This window comes from Halictus rubicundus, chromosome 5, assembly GCF_050948215.1.
Source record: "Halictus rubicundus isolate RS-2024b chromosome 5, iyHalRubi1_principal, whole genome shotgun sequence".
In the NCBI taxonomy this organism is placed as follows: Eukaryota; Metazoa; Arthropoda; class Insecta; order Hymenoptera; family Halictidae; genus Halictus; species Halictus rubicundus.
This window is the reverse complement of record NC_135153.1, coordinates 6,025,321-6,040,530: the sequence shown is the minus strand read 5'-3', so window position 1 is coordinate 6,040,530 and position 15,210 is coordinate 6,025,321. Positions and strand designations below refer to the sequence as shown.

The 15,210-nt window shown below is 42.9% G+C and overlaps 1 protein-coding gene and 1 long non-coding RNA gene across 8 annotated transcripts in view; one reads left to right on the top strand and one right to left on the bottom strand.

Annotated features, from left to right (window-relative positions):
* The window catches only part of LOC143354028 (uncharacterized), a 65,534-nt gene that overhangs the window by 23,362 nt on the left and 26,962 nt on the right, over positions 1 to 15,210 (bottom strand). For 6 of the 7 annotated variants that reach the window (XM_076787702.1, XM_076787707.1, XM_076787706.1 and 3 more), the window contains 2 exons: positions 13,077 to 13,161; positions 12,446 to 12,569 (listed from right to left, as the gene is read on the bottom strand). In XM_076787702.1, coding sequence (XP_076643817.1) covers positions 12,446 to 12,569; positions 13,077 to 13,161 — 209 coding nt within the window. Of the gene's footprint in view, positions 1 to 1,608; positions 1,936 to 12,445; positions 12,570 to 13,076; positions 13,162 to 15,210 lie in introns of those variants that run through there. The other variant, XM_076787705.1, reaches the window with a different exon arrangement.
* On the top strand, positions 13,181 to 14,664 carry LOC143354044 (uncharacterized). Its single transcript, XR_013082267.1, has 3 exons — positions 13,181 to 13,639; positions 13,713 to 13,852; positions 13,987 to 14,664. It is a non-coding gene; the product is annotated as an uncharacterized LOC143354044 (long non-coding RNA).

Here is a 15,210-nt window from a genome sequence, read left to right as displayed (position 1 = left end):
AAACACAGTAAAACTGATATTTTATTTTTTCTCATATGAATAAATACCAGTTACATACCGAGGACCATTTGCCCTTAAAACCTGACCTCGTGACTAAAATTAGCCACTCCACCGTAAATTACCAACGACCGACTAATGTTAATCTTCAAATCTTAAAAATCATAAATAATTAAAAAATATAAAAAAAGAAAGAACAGAAAGATGAACTTAAACTAATTCCATTCAATTCATATGCAAACTAATTTCTCGTCCAACTAAAACGACGTTGCATCCTGTTAAGTTCCAATTCGCACGTCGTTCCAGTTCAACGGCATTAAAATTCGAGGGAACGGAGAGAGCTCAGTCCAAAATAAAATAACAAACCAGTCGCACCAATGCAAAGAAGTCCCAGGACGTGTAAAAGGGTTCTGATTCGCTGTCAACGTAAAAATATCACGAGAAAACGAGCCCCCCGACAGTACCGGTCGTCTCGAGGCCTGGCTCCGTCAAGAAACAAACACTACACGAGGCTCGCGGCGATGTCGATCCACCAATTAAACTTGTCTGCGTAGCATCGACTCGAGTCGACGTGGTCTCACCCCTGTGGAGGGTGGTGGAGACTCTATTTTCATCGATGATCGATCAGAACTCCGGCCAGCAAGGCAAGAGTGGCTGGAAGAGCTGCGTGGCACCTCTTACGAGGAGCCAACAGACCAACTTTGTACCAAGAGACACCTATACTTGCAGCAGGACACGTTGTCGGTCACGTGACTGGACAGAACGTATTCTAGGACACTGCGCAGAACATGTCACCAGATACGTAGCAGGACATGTCATCAGATACCTAGCAGGACATGTCATCAGATACGTAGCAGGACATGTCATCAGATACGCAGCAGGACATGTCAACAGATACGTAGCAGGACATTGCAAAGATACGTAAGGGACATTGCAAAGATACATAACAGGCCATGTTACAAAATACGTGTCAGGGCATGTCACAAAATACGTAGCAGGACATGTCAACAGATACGTAGCAGGGCATTGTTAAGATACGTAGCAGAACATGTCACCAGATAGATAGCAGGCCATGTCACCAGATACGTAGCAGGGCATGTCACAAAATACGTAGCAGGACATTGCAAAGATACGTACTAGGACTTTGCAAAGATACATAGCAGGACATGTCACCAGACACGTAACAGGGCATGTCACAAAATACGTAGCAGGACATAGCAAAGATACGTAGCAGGACATTGCAAAGATACGTACTAGGACATTGCAAAGATACATAGCAGCACATGTCACCAGATACGTAGCAGGCCATGTCACCAGATACGTAGCAGGCCATGTCACCAGATACGCAGCAGGTCATGTCACAAAATACGTAGCAGGACATGTCATCAGATACGTGGCAGGACATGTCCACAGATATGTAGCAGGGCGTGTCACAAAATACATAGCAGAACAGGGCAAAGATACGTAACAGGACATGTCACGAGGCACGTAGCAGGCATGTCATCAGATACGTAGCAGGACATGTCACAGGACACGTCGCAGGACACAGCGAATAAACCATGTCCATCGAAGACACCCGTCTCCCCTCGAAACGATCAAAGAAACAATCACCTTTCTGGCAGAACTTTTAAACTCCTCACAGGACACATTGCATCGTCTCGTGGCCGGTTCCCCGCAGCCTAAACGATAGTCCTCGGCCCTGTCCTCGGCGCTGATCTTCCTCTCCTTCTCGAGAACGTCGGTGAACCCCCTGCTCTCCATGATAAGCCTGAGACGGTTCTTCTCGGTCTTCACAGTCTTCGGGTTATGTTGCACGGCTCTCGGCAAAGGAATCATGGAACTGCCACGAGGAGTTCTCTCTGGGTCGCTGGTCTTCGACGGAGAGGCGTCCTGCCTGCCACCGGAAGCTGTCTGCAGAGGCTGTTTCTCTCCTGGCATTGTTCCTCGGGAAATCGAAGAGCCCGAAATCGATCCTCACCGCTCGGACAAAACGATTCTGTCCGGTGGGAATAACTCGATGCACGATCGGTTCGGTATTCACGCGTCGCGACGCCCGGTGTCCTGGCACGAGCCACGTCGGCGCACCATCAGACACAGCCACTCTTCTCCGGGTTTCGACCCTTCCTCATCCACCGAGGGGCAGCTTCATCGCTTCAGCTCCATCAGGCGTCGAGTGCGTCCCCACGCATGCGTCGAACCAAAGATTTTCAAAATGTCCCTCTGGCATTTCTGCCTTCCCTGCTCTGCCGCGATCTCCCTCTCTTCCTCCCTCTATCTCTATCGTTCTATAGCTGTCTCTCACCCTCTTCCTTTCTCTCTCCCTCCCTGCTTTCAGGCTTTTCCCCAAGTCGGTCCTCCTTGCGAGCTACCTACGAGGACTCGGCGATGCGCGAACGAGGCTCCTCGGGGAGTTCGCCGACTCTCTTCGTTTCTTCTTCGCACGCGTATTGTCTACCTTGCGACAGCTTTTTAATCTGCACGCCGGCTCTTTTACCCCCGACCAGCTGACTCCAGGACTTTCTCTTTTACGGGTGTTTCTTGCGGCGTGATTCTCTTCAATTTTTGGGCACTCTCTTTCGCGAGGCCTTTCTCAAATTTTTAATCCCGAGGAGGTATTTTCACAAGTTTTTTCTGGTCCGTGTTCGGTCAGATTTCTGTGGGTTTGTAATTTTGAGGGTGACGGACCTCCCAGATTGACAATGCTTGAGAATCTTTACACTAGGTTTGCGGGACACTACAAGTGACTATTTTGTCAATTGAGCAATATTTTAAAAATAATATATACCCAAAGAAATGAATTTGTTAAATAATTTCTCATGTATGCGTCCTTATTATCTTAATAATTTTAAATTGAAAATATTAAAACCGTAAACCTAGTGTTAATTCAGGGGTTTTTCAGTCCTCAGGGGAATTTTCAGGCGCGTCTCTCCTGTTTTCGTAAGATTTTTTGTGATTTTGAATGACGCGAATTTGTCAATTTTGTGAGAAACTTAATTCGGAAATACCATTGGAGGTGTGCAATTTTGATAGATCAAAAGCAAAGTCACTTTTTTGAGAACCTTAATTCGTAGCTGTTTCTCTTTGATCTCCCCTGTCCCGAAGAGGATTTTTATGTATTTGTTGAGATTTTACAAGAATCGTTGGCGGTAGTCAATGTTTGGCGAATTAATCACCAGAGCGGATAGTGTTCTACGAAAGATCGCTTCCCCGAACGATCGCGTCAGTAATCGTCGTTCCGTGGTTGGAATCTGTCGATTCTTCTCCGACCTCGAGGTCGAATTGAGTTTTCCTTGCGACACCAGACGTCAATGTCTCGGCGCCTGCGAGTGCCATTTATAGCTGTACGCTCTGTTGCTCGTTGGCGGCCCACGTTTTTCCATTCGTTTCGCAAATCGACCGGACGCACCTTTTGCGGCGAGTGATAAGGAAGGGAAATCTTTCTTCTTCGCGCTGGGTCCCTCTTTACCAAGCGACGATACTCGATCAAATTTCCTTCGTCGTCGAACGCGTTCCACCGTGACTCGGTTCTTTTAAAAAATAAATTATCAGCTTGCTCGTTTCAAGTTAACGTCATATTTTTCGAGCTTCGATTCCGAATGTTCACTTTTCTCTCATCGATCCCCACTGATTGTTTCACTGAAAGACATAATGAAACCGAAATATCGAGAGCAGTTTTAAGAACATGTTGGACCACCGAAATCCTGCACAGTTTCTGAGATCCAGCGAATATTCGACACAAAAAGAAGAGATCTATCGAATGACTCACGGTGTCCACTCGAAAACTCGTTCACACGTTGAACCATGGTTCGGAACCATCATTCGCGACACAGCCGAGCACCGAACCCGCTCCCCTCAACCCCCATCGAGACCCGCGGTTCTCTCCCCTCCCGCGGATCATTAAACCACCCTCGATCGTCGCTAGATCGTCACACGCTCTCTCCGGTATGGTAACCCGCGTAACAATCCTCTGGCACAGGCGTGTTCGATTCGTTATTTTCTCGGTCGGCTGGCGGCTCAAGTGAGCAAAGGGTGACTTCAAAGTCCCCGAGGACCGGCACTCCGAGGCAGCATAGCGATCTCAAACGTCGAAACACCACGGAGGTTCTCCCTCTGTGGATACCACGAAAATTCGCACAATCGGACCGCTGTTCTCTCGCGGAGCTGTTCGGTGCTTTTTTCCCTCCTTTTTCTCTGTTTCGCTACACCGGTGTACAGAGGACGATCGAGCCGGTGGAAAACACGAAAAACCACGGCGGTTGGAGACTGATAACGGGTTGATAACGAGCCTCCCGGAGAGAGCACGACGCGCTACGGGACCACGTAGTGTTCGTAGCTGAAATAAACTGGCGTAGGTTAGGGGATCGAAGAACAGCTGGGCTCGGCCTGGCTGCTGTACGCCATCACTGACTCACTCAATGTCTCTCTCCTTCTCTCTCCGACTTCCTCCTTTGTGCGCTCTCCTCTCTCGTTCCCCCACGACGGTCTCTATCCAACCTCTCTCCTTTCATCCAAGAGACCATGACCACTTCTCTCTCTCTCTCTCTCTCTCTCTCTCTCCCTCTCTCGCTATTAGGCCTCTCCTTTGCCTCCACACCCCCTCCCCGCCATCCTCGATAGTGATTCCTGCTGGTTCTATCCAGCTCGCTCTCTCTTTCAGCTACATTGTTCCCCTCTTTTTCTAGATCACTGTCTTTCTCGGTCGCCGTGGAAAGTCTCCCGTGTTTGATCTGCCCCTTTCGCTGGATCGGCGCCACTCGTCCGCCACCGGGCACGTCCGATCGTTGTTTTTCGACGAAAAAATCGGGTCCGAAGTGTCATTTACATTAGGCCACTTGTCCCAGTCGCCGGGCCATTATGCTAACTCGTTAACTCATGATTTATCTGATTTTAATTTGTGTACGAAATTTACAATTGATTCTCGAACTCCTCCTTCTCGTTAGAGCATTTTGTTCGAGATAACATTGTTCACATTTCATAATACTGTAGCTAAATTAAAAAGAATTTAAAATGTGCAATCGGCTTTGTTAAATCGTTGCTAATTTGTGCTACAACGAACTGTAAAGGGAGTTTATTCACAAGTAACATCGGTTCGGATAATCGAGGTTCCATTAAATCACGTATTAAACAAGTAAATGGAAGTGTCATTTGCATTAGGCCACTTGTCCCAGTCGCCGAGCCATTATGTTAACTCGTTAACTTGTAATTGATTTGATTTTAATTTGTGTACGAAATTTACAATTGATTCTCGAACTCCTTCTTCTCATTAGAGCATTTTGTTTGAGATAACATTGTTCACATTTCATAATACTGTAACTAAAATAAAAAGTATTTAAATTTTTAAAAAATAGTCAATTTTTTTAGTTAATTTTTATTGTTGATTTAATAGGTTCACTAATAGGGTACCCTAGACGCTACCCTTAATCTCTTGCTGCTGGCGTCAAAGAATAGCAAGAAAACAGAGCATCTACGCCAGAGCGGCAGTTTAACAATGCTGATTTATTGATACAACTCTTCTGTTTCGGATTATTATTTTATGAAACCTGTACAATTATATGCGCGACGCTTTTCCGAATAGAACGATACCAAACACGACGCAGTTTCAATCATATTTACTCGTTTAATCCACGATTTTGTAGAACCTCGCTTATCCGAACCGTGGAAACAAAGAGTTTCTTGCACAACGGTGCAATTGGCTTTGTTAAATCGTTGCTAATTTGTACCACAACGAACTGTAAATGGAGTTTATTCAAAATTTGTATCGGTTCGGATAATCGAGGTTCCATTAAACCACGTATTAAACAAGTAGACAAGCTCCGAATGACGCCGTGTTTGGACTCATTTTAATCGGGGAAACGTCACCAACGCGTTCATGAAAGTTTCATCCAAAAAACAACTCCCTCCCAGGCGTATTGTGTGGGCCCTTCGACGACAAATTTTTCATTTTTTTCCCCCGGGCAGATGAATTCATTCCTTTGTTGCACTGCGAATTTCTCGATGCATTTGTTTCGATTCGTTCCGTCGGGTCGGTTCGTTTGATCACGCGTGCGCATAATTGAGCGAATTATTTTTTTGTAGAGGGTGCGTTTAACGTTTTGTTCATCTGGAACGATCGTCCCTCGCCGCGGAATTTGCGGTTTTATTTCCCGAACTCCCCGTTCGGTTTGGTTTGTTATCGACGATCCTCGCATTGTTGTTTTTCCTGGGTGAGCGTATAGGTTTTCAATATTTCAGTTTTTCAACGAATGGAGTCTCTTGCGCTGTCGAGTTCGGGATTACTCGTTGTCATCCCATGGAGATCGGTGTGAGCGCTATTTTTTGTTTGTCGTATTCGTTTTAAAGGGATGAGTGGTGACCTTTGATCGGAAAACAATAATAAACTCTCTCTCTCTCTCTCTCTCTCTCTCCCTCTCGTCGTTTTACGACAAAATCCGACGGAATAGTCTCCGGTGCCGTTCGAAAACGAAATCCGCGCGCTGATTTCGCCAGGTGTTTTCTTTCCGTTGAACGCGGAATTAATAAAATCTTCGCGCGCACGGCGAGCCGTTTTTGTTTCACTTTTCGTTCGTGATGCAATTTCATGGTTTCCGCGTTGCACCGTAACGTATTATTGATTTACCTTGATCTTTCGTGCGGAATTACTCTTACGTCATTCGACATTACGCTCGCTTTTCTCCTCTCTCGCATGAAACCGCGCCTCCCTACCCCATTATTCGCCTCGAATTGTCCCCTCTATGGACGCTACTCAGAGTAATTAGTGGTTAACGAGCTATGCACCGGGCGATACACTACAAGCGATATGTCAACGATACCTTGAAAACATGTTAACGCACCGTATAATTATGAATCGTTTCGCAAAAAAAAAAAGAAATAATAACAATGTTACATTCGATCACTCGATTCTTCTTTAGAAAGCTAGAATTTCCTTCCAACACGTTTCCTTCCGTCGAGCCTTATGCAACCATTACGTTTAAAAATTAGCTTATGCGAATTGTTCTTATATTTTCCCTTCTGGCTCCCGAAAATATAATATCGATTTATTTTTATTTATAATCTTCAACTTTCCGAGCAGAAATCTATTATTTTTATGCAAGACATCCGTCAGCGATGCTCGGGTCTATTTTGACCCACAGTGTAAAAATCGTCACACAATTTCCAGCGGTAAAATCAAACGAGTTACATTAGAAACAACAGACTAATGGGTTTAGAAGCAGTACCTTCGAAAATATATTTAAAAAATTGCTAAATAAACCCAGAAATTTCAATTATTATTATTAAGCATCAATTTCTGCAACTATAAAACTGGTTCGCTGTCCAGGAGGAAAATACAAATTGAAATAATAATGTCAAAGATATGTCAGCATCTTTGTTCTTTCTTTTTTTTTTTTTGAAAGCTGAGTTCACTATGAACACATAAAATTTACGATTTAAGGTCTTCGTAGATTCGCGATAAGGTAGAGTGACTACATTACCGTCAAAAAATGGTTTCACGTGCCTCAAGTTTTCGTCCCTATATAAGAATATTTTGTCGCTGGCAAAGGGCTCATTCGAAAGAGGAAGGTTCAATCTAGAACGCGCTGGTCAGGAGCTGCCGAGATTATGCAGATATTTGGTAATATAAGCGTTAGAAGTAGGTCAAAAATTGACGACTTGCATGCCGCGGAATCCAAGCATTTTTATGGCATTGGACGAGTTTTCTGGATGAAATTGAGAGCAGCGCGCACTAGAAAATATCTCCAGCTACAAATTGAGCTATATTTTGTCTTGATTCTCTGCGAAGTAAAGCGAAAAACTTGAAGCACGTTTCTGGCGTCAGAATTCATAATATCGATAATACGGAGCAAAAAATGTGACAAGTTCAGTCGCAGACTTAAGACTCGTCGGTTCAAGACCAAGACGGATCTTAAGTCTGTGAATGGAAATTATTAATTGAAAAGTCACTGGCCCTTAATATCCATCGGAAAAGAATTGAACGGGAGCACTAAATGATAAAAATTCTGTTTCTTACACAACAGCCTACATCATTCGATCGTATCCTTTCCCCGACAAAAAAGAGCCTTCCGATCTTCTTTTTCTGGCACTTTCTAATTTTTTCCCATTGATTCTCTCTCTCTCTCCCTCTCTCAAATTTCTTTTATCTCGCGATCGTTGACCCTCCTTATCTCGCTCGTATCCAATCAGACCATCTTTTTTCTTTTCCACTCGTTGGAAGACCAGTTTTCCTCGGAAGTTTCTTGATTAACTAACGGATTGCCGGCCTTTACGTGTCGACTGGAGACTACGAACTGGCCGGCACCCGGCAGCGAAGCGCAGTCGGACTCTCTTTATTCAATATCGGTCCCTTATCACCGCGTTTCGTTTTCTGACCACTTTTCCTGGTGTGTGCTCTCTCTCTCTCTCTCTCTCTCTCTCTCTCTCTCTCTCTCTCTCGTCTTCCTCCTCGAGATCTGCCTTTTATCAAGGCAGCGGCTTTCCAGCGCTTCCTTATCCCGGATAGCCGTTTTTCCTCTGTGATAAACACCGCGGTCGCGTAAAAGTGTTTACGCGCAATACGAACTCCTTTCGCGATAATTCATTGTGTCTAGACTGTGGATTTTCGCGCGAAACAAACATTTCCTACCTGACTTGCAACGCGAAGAAGTGAAATACGTATCTGTTGCCTTTTTTACCCACATTTGGGAGAGGGAATTATTTTGTAAGATTTTACTAGAAGAAAAACTCAACTTTAACCGTTAACGGAACCGGAAGTATTTCAAGTTTACTTCCCACCAGGACCAAGCTATTTTTCATACGAAGAGAAACTTTATAGCCAGAAGTGTAGAAAGGAAAATATTTATATTCTTTTTTTATTTTTGCCGCCATATACGCGGCATTGGACCCAGTAAGTAAAAGTGCCATGCCGCTTATATGGCGGCATTGGTCCGTTAAGGGTTAAACACGCATAACTTTTGAATCGGTGAATTCCTCGCACTAAAACTTCGATTTCTGGCATTTACTTGTCAAGATCTGCAGGATTATATTAGAAAAAAGTTAGAAAATTTTGGTCCCTGGAGGTGAAGTTTAACCAATACCTATTTCACTCCAGTTTGCTGCGAGTCAGGATGTTCTTACTTTGCATAAAGATCTGCAGTTCAGATTTGACTCTTAATTTTAATTTTTAACCATTGTTACGAAGTGTTATTGTTTATATCAGTAAAGGATTCAGAATTAAAAATTAAATTCAGCGGTGTTTTTATTGTTCTGTGTTGCTTCTACTCATTTTTGTTAGAAAATCATTAAATCCGTAGTTTAAAGTCGTTAGAGCGAATCATTTTTGGAATGATTAATTTTCGTGCAAATACAGAGTGTACTCACAGAGTCACTTCTATACACAGGGTGCACGAAACACCTCCGTTAGTCTAAATTGTTCCTGAATTACGTGTTGCATGAAAAATCGATACACTGGGTGGGGCACGTAAGAGGGAACCCTCCTAAATATCTTTGACGTTTATGGTAGAAACGGGGTGTCCGAAACAGCAGTAAACTTGTCGCAAAATTAATCAAAATAACGAAACGAAATACTCCTTTTTCGTTGCAGTGACATATATTTAATAAGACAAAAAATGAGCAGTTGACATTTATCATATTGATCGATCTTTCAACTATTTCAATTCCTTCTAATCTGAACAGAACTCTTAATTTGTATCTTTAAATTTCATTGCTTCGATTTCTGGCAACCTCAAAAATTCCATAAACTCAAAAATAATTCATTTGATGAAATAAAAATTGTTAGAAAGCGTTGAACACAATATTTCTGTATTATTAAAAATACTGTTCTATAAAAAAAGTTAAAGACCAACATTTTTAGACAAATATTAAACAACCCAGTTCCACGTATCATGTATCCCCACGATAAACTGCCTACGATCGAATCAACATGGAAAGATTATTAACCTTTGCAGAGTTGTTCATCTGTATTCCATTTCCCATCTTCAAGTACCCTATAATTGCATAAAGTCATCGTACAAGCAAGCATAATCCCAGCTGCTTATGCAAACGCCCTTTCCAAGAGACCATTTCAGACAAACCATAAACCGCCAACAATAGCTTTGACGATTCATGGATTTAACAAATAAATAAGGAGCGTACACTTTTGCCCAGAGTTTCGCAAAAGTTCCACTTTGTTCAGCTTGCAAGCACACGTGTCATTCACCCTCGCACGCAAATAATTGTACAAGAAAGCCTACGTTTACAATTCACTCGTACTCGGCCAACAAATCACTTACAACAATTGGACTGCGGACTTTGTGCGTTTGTGACAAAAATGAATAATTGGAACACAAAATGGTGACAATATTTTACGAATTTTGGTAGGGTATGGGACCCAATTACTGTGGGGGTACCATTCACTGTGCAGGGTTAATTTGTCGAGCCTTTTCGCGGGCTTGGAGGATATTATTTATTCTTTATTTGCGCGCAGATTAAAAGCTCAGCGACGGAAGAAAAATGCCAAACATGGAGTCAAAGAGCTCGATGCCCCCATGGCGTGATACACTTGAGCCATTTCGAAGGGCAGAAGAAGCTCTGATCAATAACATCCACCTCAAAGAGTGGCAACCCCTCTGCAATAACTCCCCTATGGTTGTGGCGCATGCTCACGAATTAAATGCCAACCCCCTTCTCGCGATTTCGCCGTACACTCGCCCCCGTTTCCCCGGCCGTAGGGGAGGCATGCGAAAAAAAGAGAAATAAATACACGGAAGTGCGTGCAGGCGAATAGTGCACGCACTGCGCTGTACGCGCGGGTCTTCATTGATACGGGGTGACCTTGATCGTGAACGCACCCCCGAAGCTGCGCAAATAGATCGCTTAATTGGCAAAGAACCGTGCGATTTGCAAATAAACCGGTTGATCAGTGAGGATCATTTACTAACCGCTTCTATATGCGATTGGACCGCGGATTTTTCTGCATTAAAAAAAAAAATATCAAATGCAATTTGAAATGGTGGAAAAACTGAAAGAATACAAGAAGAACAAGTCATTAACATTAGGTTTACGCAGCGCTAAAAGTGACTATTTTGCGTTACTTTATAAAAATAACAAGAGCGCGCTACCCACATTTTTAGCAATATTTTTAAAATAATATGTACTCAAAGAAATAAATTTGCTAAATAATTTCTCATGTATGCATCCTTAGGATCTTAATAATTTTAAATTAGAAATATTAGAACCCGTCATTTTAACGGGTCCCGGTAAACCTAGTGTTAAAATTATTGGAAAGAGGAGGAAATTTCTATTTGTTTTTTGTTTTTGCAATTCATGCAGAACATTTTTATTTTTCATGCATGCAGTTTAATTTTAGAACTCCAGGGAGTTCTAGGCCTATGCCGGAGTCATTTCTGACCCACACCGACATTTCACTGCACTTTTCTTTCGATATAAGGCGACGATTCGGGACCTGCTTTCGTCTTATTTCGGATGAAGAAGAAGAGGAGGAGACAGTGATTTTCTTTTTTCGAAACAAAAAGCGTCGCCTTATATCGGAATAAAATTACGGGTCACGAATGACCCCGGCATAGCATACGGAGGGTTAACTTCTCTTCGGTTTAACTTTGATTAAGTTTACGATAACGAGGAGCGGTTTTTAATTGATTGTATAAATTTTGCAATCGACAACAGACGTTATTTCTGCTTCTGATCAGCAGAAAGTATGAACAAGTCTCAGATTCCAGTCGGGATATTTCAGCACGCGGATGCTGCGTATTACCTTGTTCGCCACTTCAGCGTATCATGGTCATTAATGCACCGCACGGCATGTGCGTTGCTTATAGCGTAAGTGCATTAATACGCAAGTTGACAAGCAGCTTGGATATTTAGGAAACGAACGGCGAAAGGCTGGCAGTACTCTGTTATTCGCGAGCAATAATTTGCTAAAATAGTGACATTAATGAGAAACAAAAGAATTTCAAAATATGGATGTATTATTTCTAAATTATTCAAGTCGATAAAGAAGATTTCTACTTGGCTTGTTATAATTGATGCAATTATTATTTTGCATGAAGATCCGCAGTCCAGTGAGCAAAAATATACAGTGAATTCTCAATATATGCCAACAACACAAGCCTTGCCAGCGACATATATCGTCCAGGAGATATATATTCTAGAGATTCAGTGAATTCTCGATATATGTCAACAACGCGGGTCCTGCCAGCGTCATGTATCGTCCAGGAGACATATCCGAGCCGTGTTATGTTTACACTCCTCGAGTTTCTTAACCCCTCGCGAGGTATTTGCCCCCAATGGAGGGGATACGCGAACTGACTAACATCGTGTAGCTCCGCTCGGCTTAGATCAAGACCTTACCGTACTGGGCTTGCAGTAATTGGAATATTATAATTGGTTAAAGATCCCCCAGCGACAGTGCGCTTTCGATGCAGATCCGAATTAAGAGGAAATCGAGAGACGAGCTCACCTGTAGAACCACCGGCCTGTGACTTCGGTTTCTCCAAGTTAAAAGACGGCTGGTCAACTCTCCAGCGCATATGCCCTCGCTGGTGTCCAGGTTCTGACAGAAGCGTGGTTGAAATCGATAATTGCTGCAACAAAAACCATTTTTTTGAATCGACTTTCGAACTTTCCCGAGCACCTGTTCCGTAAATACAGTGAATTCTCGGTATATGTCAACAACACTGGTCTTGCCAGCGACGTGTATCGTCCAGGAGACATGTTACCGTGTTATTAGTCTTGATCCCTCACGGGGTATGCCCCGCGGCAGTGGGGATAATTCCGCGACATTTATCATCGAGTCCTTGGCGACATATACAGAGAAATCACTGTATAATGGGTACCAAAGTCTTGGGGGGAGAGGAGGAAAAATTGCAAAGCTCATTTTTTCCTGAAGTTTCCGCGAATACGAAGGCAATCGTTACGTGTCCCGAATGAGTCTCGTTAACGAATCTCGGCGTGCAGCGCTATGAAACGGAGCAGAACGTCGTGCCGGCAATAATTGCTCGCGTTAGGAGACACTCTTATGGTGTGGCGAATGGAACGTTGAGGAAACGGGCGGGAATTTCTTCAAAGGCGGCGTTTAATGCAGCACTTACTTGTATTCGGCCAGGGGGTTTTGCGCTGGCTCGTTGTTCTTGGTTTTGTCGTGTTGCCTTGTCACGGTGTCTGTTAGGTGTTTCCCTGGAACACAATCATTTCATTTCTGATTAGAACCCAACAAATTGCGCAGAGGCGTCTACTAGTTATTTGTGCACTTGCTTTAATGCACAAAATCAATTTTTCAGAAAATGTGCTTTCTGTCCGCTTTATTGTTTTGCTCGGCTACCAATTAGACGAAGCAAGGGGCCGAATGTTCTGTTTGCACGGCAACACTGGAGCTAATTCGATTACTATTAGCTGGTCTAATTATACGCGACGATTATATAAGGTAATTCCAATAATTGGGTCAGGCTACAGCACCGTTCCGCGTAAAGCTGCACAAGGAGCCTACCAGGAAAATTTTATGCTAAACTAGTTTGAACGTTCTGTAACACAGTTGTTTCCGAGAGTGCATCGATGCATTTACAAAATGCGTTCGCTCACATCCCAACAGTACTGAACTCTTTAACGAACACAATGAACGAGGTCCTCGTAAATATTCAAGATAAAATCACCGAAGGTTTAAAATGCGTTTAATTTATAACAAAATCATAATTACTTTGACTTTGAACGTTAAAAACATTTTTTTGCAGAAATTGCAACTCTACAACACAGTTGTTTTAAAAAGTGCATCGATGCATTTACAAAATGCACTCCCCACTTCATTCTAACAATAACCATTTAACGAGCACAATGAAACTCCACGAGGCTCTCGTTGTAGAAATTATTCAAGGTAAGGTCATTCTAAAATCACACAAAATGAAATTACAATTGCTTCGACTAGGAGACTTTCACGTTCACGAGAGCACTTTCGGAAACTGCAGGGGGAAAACATTACTCTGTGATTCATTTTTTTTTTATTTTCAGGTACACGGTCCTCCAGATGTCCGGCGAAATTTCCCCCCGAAAAAATCGCTCGTCCGTTTCGCAGTCCTCTCGAGAGCGTAATCAAATAAAAAAAATAAAATGCGTTTTTCCCTCTCATCGTTCAGTATTTTGCAACGCGCCGAGCATTTCCGGGGCCCCTCGAGGCTCTCGAAAGTGCACTTCACGGACCAGCGTTGCATCTTCCCTTTTCGCCTATCAGCACGCTTCACAAAAATAATCAAATTGGAGTGGGGGAAGCGGAAGAGAGAGGGGGAGGGAGAAAAAAGAGAGATAAACCGTCGAAAGATGATGAGCAGAAAAGCGCAGTGACGCGAGTGATGAGAACCGAAAAACAGGGTGCAGGCCACTGCAGGCGCATGATGGGATCAGACGTGGACGTGCGTTTATGATAAAAGAGCCTAACATGAAATGCGTGGGCTGTCCTCGAAAAATGGAGACACTGCAAAATGAAACCGTGGAGGAAAACTTCATGCGAGCAAAAATTTGAACCTTTCGCTACTTAAAATTATTAAAAAATGTAGTAGAAGATTTTATATTATTGCTTATACTGTGTCTCAATCATAAATACAATTAGTGATCTAGTTATTCAAGCCAGGTGTAGAAATTGGTGATTATTATTCTGCGGATATTTACGCAAAATAAAAATTTTCGAGGTCATTCTGTGGCATAGAAATTACACAAAACTGGACTTCTTCTTTTAATAATTTCAATAAGTTGAAAATAGTATAGTGCTCTTAAATTCTTCCAACGTCCTCACGGTTTTATATTCATGCGAGCAACCTGGTTGCCTTCTTCTTTTATTCGGTAATAAATTAATAAATTAATCGAAGAAAAGAAGAGGCAACATGTTGCTTCAGTGTGGACATAGCTTAAGGCTGATTGCAAGAATTTTGGAGATTAACGGTCAAGGTATTAACACGCACAACTATGTATTATTTTCAAAAATATAAAGTAGGAAGTGGGTAACAATCTTCGAAATGTTTGAAACGAATGTTCCACGAAAATTTTCTAACGGAGTCAACACCAATCATCCCAGTTTTTACGGGCACGCGGTATGTGTACGAGTTAAACGTTCGTTTTATAGATCGACGACCGATTTCCTGCTTTAATATGCGTTGATCGCAGCCTTTACCGGGCCGCATTGTATGTTAATACTCGTTAGGATCTTCGCGCGCGGCATCGATGACGAAAGCGCATAAATAT